We start from the raw sequence: 13,348 nt of genomic DNA, 5'->3' as shown, positions 1-13,348 counted from the left end.
CACATAAACTTTATAAGATTACCAAAGGTGTCCAAGGAACAACACACATGCAGAACCCTGGTGAGAGGGGAAAAACACTCAGCTTTAGAACCAAAGAGACCTGGGTTTAAATGCTCATTTGCTACTTTCTAGCTCTGTGACCTTGAGCATATCACTTAACCTTCACTCATAGTCCATACTTCCACAGGTTCAGTAATTGTCTATTGCGCACCTACTATCAGCCACTGTATTCAAGATTTAATACAGACACACAGATATAACCTTTCCTGCACCCAGTTTACAACTGAGTGGTTGAGGCAGATGAGGCAGCAATACTGTGGTAGGTGCTTTGATAGCTCCCAGCCTAGACTTGTGGGGTCAGGAAAGATTTCCAGATATGAGGACATTAAACTAATAAGTAGACATTAGTCAAGCAAAGAAGGGGGAGGAGTGATCCAGGCAGTGGAAGGAACCCTTAATAGACATGGCATGGTGGAGAAACGGAGCGAAAACCAGGATAGGGAGAGGGAAGGGATCAGTAGGAGCACACGGCACTGCTGCAGAAGGGGTTGGATCAGAGGGGCTTGCAGCTGTGGACGAAAGGGGCCACATGCTGACCTGACAAGCTCAGGAGAGGCCTGCATGGCGGTCTTGCAAACTCGGAGACCTAAAGTAACCACAAAGGATGGCCTGAAATTAAACTTTAACTAAAAGCAGTTATGACGGGCAGTTATGTCCTGGGCCAGTATCTTCACTGACAAGGTCAACCTTTACCTTAACTGAGCCTATCTGTCTTTTTGCATCTGTGATAACATATTTTTGAAATGTCTGGGTAACTTGTGACTTCCCTTTATCTGGAGCCCCTGGGGCACAACCAGGTGTGCTGGGTCCCAGGACAGATACCACAAATTCCTTCATCATCATGTTAACTGTTCTTGCACCCACCTAAGTATGTGTCCATCATTTTACTTTTTATCCAATCCCAGGGGTTTCCCTGCTTTGCTTTATCCCTCCTCCTTAATCTATCACCAATGAATTTCATGTAACCCACCTACGTCCCTCCTTTGATTGCAAATGTATAAATACAAATGTAACCCCGCCATTCTCCGGAGCACTATCTCAATTCGTTGAGTTCTGCTTCCCGGCATATGTCGACAGTTTGGCTCAAATAAACTCACAAAAGTTCTTTACAGGTTTCAATGGTTTTTTTACGTTAACACAGCCATCTTAAGGACAGTAGCTTCAACCTCAGAGAAGTGGCAGCTATCGATGGGTTTTAATCATTGACAAGTTGTGACAAGATCAGAATAAAAATGTTTTAAAAATCACATTGGTTTTATGCACCAGAGAGATTTCGACTGGAGACAGGCAGAATGAGTTGGAGATGATTGGAGAAATCCTAGTGAGAGAGGGTAGTGGCAATGGGGTGGGAGAAGAATGGCTAGATTTGAGAAGTAATTAGGTGAACTCCATGAAGGAGACATCGGAGACTGGAAAATGAGACGGGGCCTCCTCAGATTTCTGTTCGGACCAACAGCATGAATGGTGGTGCTATTCCCTGGGAACAGAGTAGGCTTATGCGAAAGCATAAGGTCGGATTTGCATTTTGGGTGTGAAGTGACTGGGGATGATCTGCAGACTTTTAGTCATTTTGGCCTGGAAACTGAAGGACGGGTTTGGAAGGGGAAGCCATCTGCGTCCACGTGGTAAGTTGCCAAAGACGGTATATCTTCCATCTTCCCCACCTCTGCTCAAAGTCTGCTGAGGATGTTCTGTAGGCTGGATGCTGGGGATGCGTCAACAAGAAGCCTGGGTTTCTGCCCTCAACCAGTTTACCGGCCACCTCGTTAAACTTCCCTTAATCTGTAAAACGAATGGTGAAGTGAGATGCGGTGATGTGACGACACCCGGCCCTTTTAGTATTTATTTGTTTTCCGGCCGCGGAGCCGGAAGAGAAGATACTCGGTTATTTTGCTTTCGAATCCTCTCCTGGCCGGGCTCCCGCGCATGCTCCCTGGGTCGCCGGGCGGGGGGGCGGGGCGGCCGGAACCCTCGAGGTCTTCCCCGGGCCGGGACCGGCCGGGCAAGGGAGCGGCCGCGTGACGTCATCAAGCGGCGCGGCCCGCAGGGCGGGACCCGAGCGCGACGGCGGGGCGGCGCACCGGGACTGGCTGGGGAAACGAAAGTGAGGGAGGAGCTGGCGGTCCTGGCGGCAGCAGGGCCGGGCCCGGTAGCGGCGGCGGCAGCGGTGGCCTGACCCCCTCTCCGCTCCCTGGCAGCTCGCCCTCTCCCCTCCGTGTGAGTGCCGGCGCGCGGCCCGGGGGCAGCGGGCGGGCGGGCGCGCGGGCTCAGGATCCTCCCCTCCACCGCCGCCTCGGCCCCGCACCCGCACCCGCACCCGCGCGCGGGCTGACCCCGCCGCCTTCTCGCCCCTTCTCTCGTCCCTCCTCCCTCCCCCCCACCCCCACATAGATCCTCCAGCTCCCGGAGCGGAGCCGCCGCCGACTTGGTCTCCGCGCGCACACGCACACATTCACGTTACCTTCCAGTGGAGACACGGGTCCGGGGAGAGGGGAGCGCGTCTCTTCCCTCCGTGAGCGGGGGCGGCCGAGCGAACCCGAGGCCCAGGGGGAGCAGCCTGGAGCGGGGATTGGGAAGCCCTTGCCCGGGGCGGTCGCGGGTAGAGCCAGGCCTTCCCCTCGGAAGTTGCCCGCCGGCGCAACCTCGGGCCTGCGTAGGTCCCGGGAGCGGGGCACCAGGCAGCTGTGCGGCCTCCCGTCGCGGGCCGCCGCCTTCTCCAGCGGAGAAGTGAGAGGGCGGATGAGATGATGCGGAAGGCTCCAGCCTAAGGTGGATTGGAGAGAGCGTCAGCACCCTTCCCGTCACACAGCTGTTCCCTCGCCTGTTCCTGCACCCACCCCAGCGCTGTCCACATGGAGTCCCCCTGCTCCATCTCCAGAGGCACTAAGGACCAGTGGGGCCTTTTTTTTTTTTTTGCTTTTGTTATGGATTTTTTTTTTTTTTTTTTTGGCGGGTGGCGGGGATATAAGATAGGTTTAAAGGGAAATGTGGCTCAGCTTGGTGCTGCTTGCTGTTTGTTCAGTGTCTTCTGTTCTTCCTACGACCCCAGGAGAGCCTCTGCCTGTGCCTGGAGAGAGAGGGGCTGCCTCCCTGGGAAGGATAAGGTTATGCATTCGGTTGACGGGCTCATCTTTGAGCTGGAAATAAGGGACACATGTGATTCGGGTTTTTGTGAGGTCGACGGGATCACTGGTATCTTTGGGTTTTATTGTAAGTCTATTCTTTTGCCCCTGCACCTCCTCTTCCCCAAGGATTGCAGCCCTGTTGGCTTCTGTTTTGAGTCCTTTTTCTGAGTCCTGTTACGGCCAATCAGCTGTGTATAAACCACACTGTATTCACTACTATTGGTTGCTCTTTAACTCCATCATTTCTTAAGATATCAGGGTCTTCTTAATCTCTTCCATCACATTTTTTTAAAAAAGTCCTCACCCGAGGATATTTTTCCATTGATTTTTTAAGAGAGAGTGGAAGAGAGAGGGAAAGGCAGAGAGAGATATCAATGGGAGAGAATTGGTTGCCTCCTGCTGGCGCCTCAGGAGGGCCGGGCGGGGCAGGAGCCTGCAAGGTGGTGGTACCTGCCCCTGACCTGACTCGAACCTGGGACCCTTCTGTCCTCAGGGGGAGGCTCTATCCACTGAGCCAAACCGACTAAGGCTTATTATTATTATTTTTTTTTTCTCATGCTTACCTCATGTACCTACCCATGGGCATGGGTGATGGTGGCATGGTGCCTGCCTGTTTTCTTTCTTTTCTTTTTTTGTGGAGGTGGGTTTCTGTTCTTAAAATTACTACTTTTGTACATGAGTCTTATGCTATGGCTACATCCAGTTCCAGTAACTTTCTCCCTCATATTTCCTCAGTCCTAAGTCAACCAGTGCTTCCATTCCTTTCCCAGTTTTTTCATGTTTTTAAACATCCTGAAGTTAAACAAACAAAAACAACACAAGAAACAATGTATCATATGGGTAAAAGAATAACAGTGGTAGAACAATCATTCTGGGATGGTCTGTTCACCTTGGAAATTATTGGTTAATAGTCACTGGTTAGTAGTTTCATAATACATTTCCAAGGTACATTGTTGTTACACATGGCCAGTGTTGCATCAAAGTATAGAATAACAGTTTCCCAAGGCTTTTCCCCCTGTGGTGTGTGGAGTTGGTCCACGACTTTTTGGTATCTGACATCAATGGCCCAGAGGCCTCTGAGTCTGTGAGTACCACATTTTACAGTGAAACTAAGGGCTATTTTTGAAAACCCGAGCTTGGCTAGCATCCATACTGGACCTCTTTGAGGAAGAGGCTGTTCAAGTGCTGGCACTGGAAGTGGTTTGGAGTTGCCAAATCCCATCCCATTTATAATTTATACTCTAGAGTCCCTGCTCTGATCCTGGAGACTCTGACATGAGCAGCTGACTGTCTTGTCTGGATTTATGGTTGCAGTAACAATGAAGAGGAGAAATGATCCAGAGTGCACTGCCCCTATCAAGAAACAGAAGAAAAGAGTTGCAGAGCTTGCCCTGAGCCTCAGCTCTACATCTGATGATGAACCTCCCTCGTCTATCAATCATGCAGCCAAAGGTATGCTTGCCTGTGTGGTCTGAGGCCACTGGTCATCTGGTTATGTGAGTCCCCGGAGCCTAAATTGGGCAGACTACAGTCCACTGCTCCTTGCGGAAAATTAGGCAAATTCTGCAGAGATAGGTTGGCTGTAGACTCTCTTCCTTTCTGCCATTCTCCTAATAGGAGTGGGGGGACTTTGTTTTAAATAGAAAATCGGAATTTTTACAAAGTGCAGTAGGTTTGTTGCTGGTCCTTCAGCAGGTGGCACTCTTTTGCTGCCATAAACCAGGTATAAGTACAGGCATACCTTGAACATACTGCGAGTTTGGTTTCAGATCACCGCAATAGTGAGTCGTAAACAGAGCGTCTTGCCTTCAACTTGTAAAAAACAAAAACGCAACATCTGTGAAGCACACGCCTTGCTCATCTTGTGCTTTTAACAGATGTTAATGATCCTGAGGCTCTTGCTGCAGGGCTGTGGCCTAATTCCCCTTAGGGTTTTGCATTGTTTTCTCAATTCCCTCAGCAGTTGTGAGCAAAAATACCCAAATGAATTGGAACATGCCAGTATTCACTGTTTACATTAAGCTCAAAGGATTTCACTCATTTAGCTGAAAATAACATTTTGCTTCGCCTGTTTCTTAGGATTATGGACATTCACAGTTTACACAGATGCTTTCTGTGAGAAATTGTAAAGTGTCTAGGACAGTGGTTCTCAACCTTCCTAATGCCGCGACCCTTTAATACAGTTCCTCATGTTGTGGTGACCCCCAACCATAAAATTATTCTCGTTGCTACTTCATAACTGTAATGTTGCTACTGTTATGACTCGTAATGTAAATATCTGATATGCAGGAAGTATTTTCATTGTTACAAATTGAACATAATTAAAGCATAGTGATTAATCACAAAAACAATATGTAATTATATATGTGTTTGTTTTTTTTAAACATATTTTATTGATTTTTTACAGAGAGGAAGGGAGAGGGATAGAGAGTTAGAAACATCGATGAGAGAGAAACATCGATCAGCTGCCTCCTGCACACTCCCCACTGGGGATGTGCCCGCAACCAAGGTACATGCCCTTGACCGGAATCGAACCTGGAACCCTTGAGTCCGCAGGCTGATGCTCTATCCACTGAGCCAAACCGGTTAGGGCTATATATGTGTTTTCTGATGGTCTTAGGCGACCCCTGTGAAAGGGTCGTTCGACCCCCAAAGGGGTCGCGACCCACAGGTTGAGAACTGCTAGTCTATGAGCTTGTCTCAAATACCAAGCAATTAGAAGTAGCTGTATTTGCATTTACCCAGAATTACTAGCTGTATCAATTTCCCATAACTGCTGTAACAAATTACAAACCGGGTGGCTTATATCAACAGGAATTTATTCTTCACGGGCCAGAAGTCCAAAATCAAGGTGTCAGCAAGGCCATATTCCCTCCTAAGGCTCTTGGGGGGAATGCTTTTCTGCCTCTTCTATCTTCTGGTGGTTGCTGGCTGTCCTTGCTGTTCCTTGGCTTATAGTAGCATAATTCCAGTCTCTGCCTCTGTCTCTGTGTTCAAATTTCCCTCTTCTTTTAAGGACATCAGGGCCCCCCCTAATATAGTATGACCTCATTTAACTTGATTACATCTACAAATATCCCATTTCCAAATGTCCCGTTCCAGACTAGGTGACGTAACCTTTTGGGAGACACTACTTAACCAGCTGTCTTGCATTTTGGATCATCTGCTGGGTCACTGGTAAACTGAAATGAAATTTGGTAACAGATTGGTAACTGTAAGGGTGTGAAGCATCCTTTGAGGGTGGTAGAAAATTTAGTTTATTCATACTAGTAAGTGGTAGGTAGGTTAATTGAAGGGCAGTTACTCATCAGCTGTACTGAGAAGCTGGTCCAGAGAGGAGGAGCTTGGCAGGTGGCACAGCTAATGAAGCATTTGGTGTGGCTGTGGTCCTGGCTGGATAAGAGGCTCATAAACTTGTGTGTGGAGATATGTGTGCCTTTAAAGTTGTCATGTTGAGTTCCAGGATAGGTGAGAAAGGCTATATGTAACAGGTTACTAAGTAGGAAGGTAAAAAACATTGGTGCATTTGCTCTAGGGACTATTGAGGAAAGGGAATTTTGGTTCTCACCTGCAATTTTTAAGCAGCTTGGTGAGGGTTAGAGGGTCTCTTTGGGTAGGGCTCTGGGGTATGAGGAGAGAGGCCTACAAGGGAAGAAGGGAGAGCATGCCTGGAGGAATAAATGACACTTAGGTGGTGGCGGTATCTAGTTCCAAGGGGCTCTTGGGGAACATTTGCTCTCAAGTAACATCTCTCTGAAGTAAGGAGAGCACAATGTCCAGGTAGAGGAAGGTAAGTGTATATGGTTAAGGATCTTTCCAGGGAACCAGTCTGATTTAAATTTCAAGCTTTTAAAAATGTGACTGTGAATTGAGATTAGCTCTCTCCCCCTCACAGACTCCCTTGAATTGTACCAAATAGCTTTAACCTTTTCTGCAAGTAGCACCGTATGACTCAGGATTGACTGCTGCTGCCGTGTGTGCAGAATGGAAGTCTAGAGGTGGCCAGTACTGTGTATGCTTCTGGCAATAGGCCATTTGGTCCCTTTCATTTGCAGAAAATGAGGCAGGAGGTAGAGGCAAGCAAACATGCCAGATTTCCCTGGGTCAACTTATTTTAGGATGGGGCAGCTCCACATCGCCACAAAAACTCTGAGGACTAGAGTCTAGACAGGGGTGGGCAAACTTTTTGACTCGAGGGCCACAATGGGTTCTTAAAACTGGACCGGAGGGCCGGAACAAAAGCATGGATGGAGTGTTTGTGTGAACTAATATAAATTCAAACTAAACATCATTACATAAAAGGGTACGGTCTTTTTTTTTTTTTTTTTAGTTTTATTCATTTCAAACGGGCCGGATCCGGCCCGCGGGCTGTACTTTGCCCACTACGGCTGGTCTAGTGCCTTCAGCAAGATTGCTCCTTTGACTCCCCCTCCAGCCCCCAACCCTGTGCTTGGCATGGAGTAAATGCTCAGTAAATATTTACTGAATAAAATTGATAGAAGGCAACAGTAGTATCTTTTCCAAGAAGCTTAAAATGCTTCACCTCTTTCATTTTGCCTGCTTTCCAGTCTACAAAAGATCATTTCATTAAGTACTTATGAGCATTTATATCATTTCTGTTCTGCATTGGCTCCTCTAAGGCATCCATCCCCTGGACAGTGTGCCCTGGTAGTTACTGTCTCACCAGAAACTACATATCCATTAAGTCATAGCATTAAAGCAGGTGTGTTTCTTTTTGTTCCAACCACTTCAGCCACTGTTCAAATGGGCGATTGAAAAATGCTCTTTAGGGAGTATAATTAGAAAAACAAAAAAACAATAGTTACTATTTCTGTCTGCTGGGCCTTGTTTGTTCTGCTGTATCTTCTTTTTTTTAATATACATATTTTTTATTTTAGAGAGGGAGAGAGATAGAAACATCAATGATGAGAGAGAATCATTAATCGGCTGCCTCCTGCATGCTCCACATTGGGGATCCAGCCTGCAGCCTGGGCATGAGTCCTCACTGGGAATCAAATTGTGACCTCCAGGTTCATAGGTCAATGCTCAACCACTGAGCCACGCCAGTCGGGTTGTGTGACTTCTGCTAGATCAGTGTGATGACTCATTAATAGGTCTTTTTAATTTAATCAGTTTATTTTACATTATTGACAAGGTAGCTATATTGCCAGGTCCGAGACTGACATCATCTGACCAGGGTAAAGAAGAAAGGGATGTTGTCATGGCCACTGCGGCATCATGTGATTATTTTGAACATTTTAAGAGAAGTTTAAAGGTACTTTAGAGCCTAAATAAACTCTTGGAAATTTGCTATTAAATAACAACCTTTTGAAGTGAGAGACAGGTGGGGGTCATTTTGTTCATTTCGGTTACTTTTTTTTAATCATCATCTGAGGATATTTTTCCATTGATTTTTGTTTTTTTAGAAAGAGGGAAAGACAGAGACAAATATAGATGTGAGAGAAATACATCTATTGGTTGTCTCCTGCACAAGCCTCGGCCAGGGCCTGGGCTGGGGAGGAGCCTGCAGCCGAGGTATGTGCCCTTGACCAGAATCAAACCTGGGACCCTTCATCCACAGGCCGATGCTCTATCCACTGAGCAACCCGGCCAGGACCTTTTTGGTTGTTTCTCACAGGGAAACTGGTCCTTAGGTGTGTGCATCTGGCCCTCCCACAGCATGTGCCTTGGAAGCTGCCAGGGTCCTTCCCCAGCACGGCACTAACAGTGCCTCCCCTCTACCAGACTTAAGTCTTCCCTAAATAGGCTATTTTCCCTGAAACACCATTGCTTTCCTGTCAGTCCAGATTCATGACCTTAATCAAAAACTTCCTTTATCGGTACCTGTTTAAATTGCTCTAACGAGTTACCATTTGTCTGGCATGAAGAAGAAATTGAGTCTTTAAACAGGAATGAGTGTATTTCACAGCAGTTGTTAGGCGGGATGGGATGTTTATTAAAATCCATAATTTATTCTTCTGTATCTTTGTGCTGCCCACCGTGGCCACTGGTGTTTGGATCTGCCCCTCCTTGTGTGTTGTCACTGTCATTTCTAATCTTGGCATGTTTGCTCTACTGTTCTGTTGCCTTATCAAAGATTTGGCCAGTAGCTGGGAAGCCTCTTCCTTTAAAATGACTTAAGAGTAATGCCCTCTATCAGGTAGAGAGAAATCGTAAATGAAAACTCTAAGTAATGTTTGGGCTCTCAGATAGATTTTAGAAGAGGGGCTCCTGGGAGGTAAATGGGAATGCCACCCAGCTTTGGCACATTCTTAATGAAACTAATGATTTTAATAGACTGACTTATTAGTCCCGTTAATTTATACCCTCATTACAAGAGTGTCTGTTCAGTGTTTGCTAAATTTTTAGCAGTCTTGGGAGGCTAAACCTCCTCTTTAGTTTCTGCTGCAGCCACGGCAATTGTCTCTTTTTCATCTGAAAAGAGTGGCCCCAAAGGCCCAGGGGTAAAAATGAGTAGTAGCTGTAATAGTCTGCGGACATTGGGACTAATCTGGGGAACTCTGTCTTAAATCCTGTCAGGCTAAGAATTGGCTTCACATACCACATGAAATAAAAGAGAAATAAGGGTTATCTGTTCATCCATCATACTTCTTGACCTCACAAAGAAATGTCTATCTAGTAGGATGGTATTTTAGCTCCCATCAGCCTCGCTCTCAGAATCTGGACAGGGCAGCTGTACGTTAGGTGACACCTAGGGAAGAGAAATGGAGTGGAAAGATCTTTGTACCAGAATCATCACTGATTTGCCTAATGAACCCTCCACCCAAATTAGGTTCTTTCTGCCATTTTGGTCCAAAAATGTGATGAAGATAAAGAAAACAACAGAGCTCTCTCTGAGATCTGAGGGTGGCAGGAACCCTGCATGCTCAGGAATGATATTTATACTATAGATGGATGCCCATTAATGGGACAAGCAAACCTGACATCCTGGCAGCTCCCTAGAGCTGGACCAAGTGCACACTGTCCTTTGAGGCTGCCAGGTGTTCCTAACCTTCGCATAGATAGACCTATGCATCCCCAGACAACCGGTGAAAGGAATAATAACTGATTTGACGTTATAGCTTCTGTTGAGTCAGGACCCGGGATTCCTGGGCTGCCCCGAAGGAAAATATAGGGCCCGAGTGGGGAGCTGCTCGCATTCCTGGCCCCACCTTTTTCTGCACTGAGCAGTACAGGTGGAAGGCGGGGAAGCAGCTGCGTGAAGAGAAGCTGCACCTTGGGACGGGTGGTTCTGTAGCATGTGGGCACTCTCTTACAGAGCGCCTCTCTCCTCACTGGAAAGAATAGATGGAAGGCCCACGCTCAGTCTCCAGTCATTCAGGAGGTCTTTTCCCTCAGATCTGATGTCCTCTGAAGATTTCTCTGGAAAGGAACCAAACTCTTTCCAAGGCTTGGAATGGTACTTTATTGATTTCAAAGAGGAAGGGAGAGGGATAAAGAGAGAGAAACATCAATGATGAGAGAGAATCATGGATTGGCTACCTCCTACATGCCCCCTACTGGGGATGGAGCCAGCAACCCGGGCATGTTCTCTGACCGGGAATTGAACTGTGACCTCCTGGTTCATGGGTTGATGCTCAACCCCTGAGCCATACCAGCCAGGCATAACCCTAATTTTCAAACGAATGTATTCTTATTTCTCCCATAGAAAGGCAGAAAAGTGCAAAACAAAATAAATCACTTCTCAGTTTCCATGGTTACTCACTGTTAATATTCTGGGTCTTTCTTTGAGTGTGGCACTTTGGCACTCTGTGATGTGGTGCTGCATTGGTCCATGTAAACAAGTTGGCTCCTGCTCTGGCTGTTTGGCTCAATTGGTTGGAGCGTCATCCCAGTAAGGGCACATACCCAGGTTGTGGGTTCAATCCCCAGTCAGGGCACATACAAGAGGCAACCAATCAATGTTTCCCTCCCTTTCTCCTTCTCCTTCCCTCCCTCCCTCTATCTCTCCCTCCCTCTATCCCTCCCTCCTTCCTTCCCTCCTTCCCTCCTTCCCTCCTTCCCTCCCTCCCTTCCTCCCTCCCTTTCTCCCCCTCCTTTCCCCCTCCCTCTTTAAAATCAATAAAACACACAAACACACACGAAAACAACCCCAAATTGGCTCCTTGTTAAGGGAGTTGGATAGCCACCTTAAGCGGAAGGGGCAGATTTGGTGCCTCTCATACACAGACATTCTCAACCAGAACTCCTCTTTGCTAACTGCTTAGGAGCCAGGATTTTGGTTTTAAGTTTATTCTGATTTTTAAAAACATGTTCACCTGCTTTTTCTTTCTTTTGCAAAATGTTAAATCATTAAAAAATGTATGTTTATCTTAGCTATTAGATTTTTAGGCTCTCTTAGGGTAGGATTGTTACTTTGGGATAGTACCTGGTTGTATGTAGCATGGACCTTTTGTAGAATAGGTCCTGAACCAAATTTGTTGTCTGATTTGTTAAAGGATTTCAATATTTTGGACTCTGACAGATTCCATATGTCAGCCTACTGGGGTGGTGGTGATGGGGAGGCTACTAAATATTATGATCTAGTAGGAGCCAGTTTTCTTTTAGGATATAGGTATTCTATTCTCATGCTCAAACTTTTTGTTAGTGTTTTATCTTAAAAAAATTTTTTTTAAAGACTTTTTTTTTAAGAGCAGTTTAAGGTTCACAGCAAAATTGAGAGGAAAGTACAAAGGTATCTCTACACATGCATAGCCTTCCCCATTATCAACATACCTCACCAGAATGGACATCTGTTATAATTGACTAGAGGCCCGGTGCACGAATTCGTGCATGGGTGGGGTCCCTCGGTCTGGCGGGTGAGCAGGGCTAATTGGCCCATCTCACCTAGTCCTGATCGGGGTTGATGGGGGCTGGTCGGCTGGGGAGGGACCATGGGAGGTCTCCAGGGTATGTCCGGCCTTCTCGTCTAGTCCTGATAGGCCAGACCCCAGCAGCAAGGAGCATCTGCCCCCTGGTGGTAAGTGCACGTCATAGCGATTGGTTGAGCAGTCCATCGAATGGCACATCATTCTCTCAGAGCCCATAGTTTATATTAGGGTTCCCTCTTGGTGTTGTTTACTCTAGGGTTTGAACAAATGTAATGATGCTTCTGAGGGCTGAATTCTTACTACTTGTACTTGGACTACTTGTACGAGGTGGTGTAAAAGGAAATAACTTACTTTAAAATTTTTATTTATTGATTGATTTTTAGAGAGAGGAAGGAAGAGAGAGATTTGTTCTACTTATTTATGCATTCACTGGTTGATTTTTGTATGTGTCTGACCAGGGATCAAACCCCACAACCTTGACATATGGGGACGATAGTCTAACCAACTGAGCTGCTGGGCCAGGGCCAGAGGAAATATCTTAAAGAGCTGTACACTCAGTCAGTAGGTGCTTAGCAAAGGTGGCAACAAGATGAGAGTCACTTAAATTCACTACAGTGAGCACTTAATTAATTTCTGTTAAGTTGAAAGCCTCAGTCCAGGTGTGGGAGATAGAAAGTTGACTGTGATCTTTAGCAGTGACCCTGTCCAAATAAGTGGCTCTCAGGCAATGTGATGAGTGCTGTGCTGATGTGATACTGGTGCTGCTGGAGCCCAGTGGGTGGAAGGGAGAATCAGGCCTGGGCGTTGGGGAAGGCTTCCCTCCTCTCAGATGTCAACCCTCAGCAAGTTTGTATTCTCATAGGGAAGTGGATGGATCAGTTCACAGAAGGTAGGATTCCATGCTCATGTATATGGTCTCGCTTTTCTATTATTCATTTGACAATGTCTGGGTGATCTATCTATTCCAATACATAGAGCAGAGCTTCTCAAATTTTCTTGGGTCTTGGACCCTTAGTGCCACACTAACTTTTTTCACCTTGCTCCTAGACCAAAAGAAATACCTAACATTTCAGTTTATTAAAAATTTAGGTCTAAATAATAAGCATTTATATCCTTCTAACTAATGGGTGTTTGAAAGAATAATACACATAAACTGAAAAATAATTTATTCCTTTTAAAAATTTTATTTTCTCTTTTTAAAAAATTTATCTCTATTGTTGAAAGTTTTACAAATATCACCCTTTTTTATCTCCATTGAGCCCCCCCACCCCCTGGCCTTCATCACACTATTGTCTATGTCCATAGGTTATGCATATCTATATATATAAAAAG

At 46.2% G+C, this 13,348-nt stretch overlaps 1 protein-coding gene and 1 long non-coding RNA gene across 2 annotated transcripts in view; one reads left to right on the top strand and one right to left on the bottom strand.

Moving 5' to 3' along the window:
* Positions 1 to 1,165: 1,165 nt before the first annotated feature.
* On the bottom strand, positions 1,166 to 2,947 carry LOC106694675. The gene is made up of 2 exons (XR_001345716.1): positions 2,522 to 2,947; positions 1,166 to 1,842 (listed from the first exon to the last, which is right to left on the bottom strand). It is a non-coding gene; the product is annotated as an uncharacterized LOC106694675 (long non-coding RNA).
* The window catches only part of CMTR1 (cap methyltransferase 1), a 57,358-nt gene continuing 46,149 nt past the window's right edge, over positions 2,140 to 13,348 (top strand). Inside the window, 2 exon segments of the mRNA XM_006109973.3 lie at positions 2,140 to 2,277; positions 4,500 to 4,637. Of these exon segments, the coding sequence (XP_006110035.1) occupies positions 4,505 to 4,637 (133 nt within the window). The 5' untranslated portion in view covers positions 2,140 to 2,277; positions 4,500 to 4,504.

The sequence above is a fragment of the Myotis lucifugus genome, unplaced genomic scaffold (assembly GCF_000147115.1).
Source record: "Myotis lucifugus unplaced genomic scaffold, Myoluc2.0 scaffold_564, whole genome shotgun sequence".
NCBI classification, from domain to species: Eukaryota; Metazoa; Chordata; class Mammalia; order Chiroptera; family Vespertilionidae; genus Myotis; species Myotis lucifugus.
Note: the sequence above shows the minus strand (reverse complement) of the source record. Positions and strands in the feature narration are given on the sequence as shown.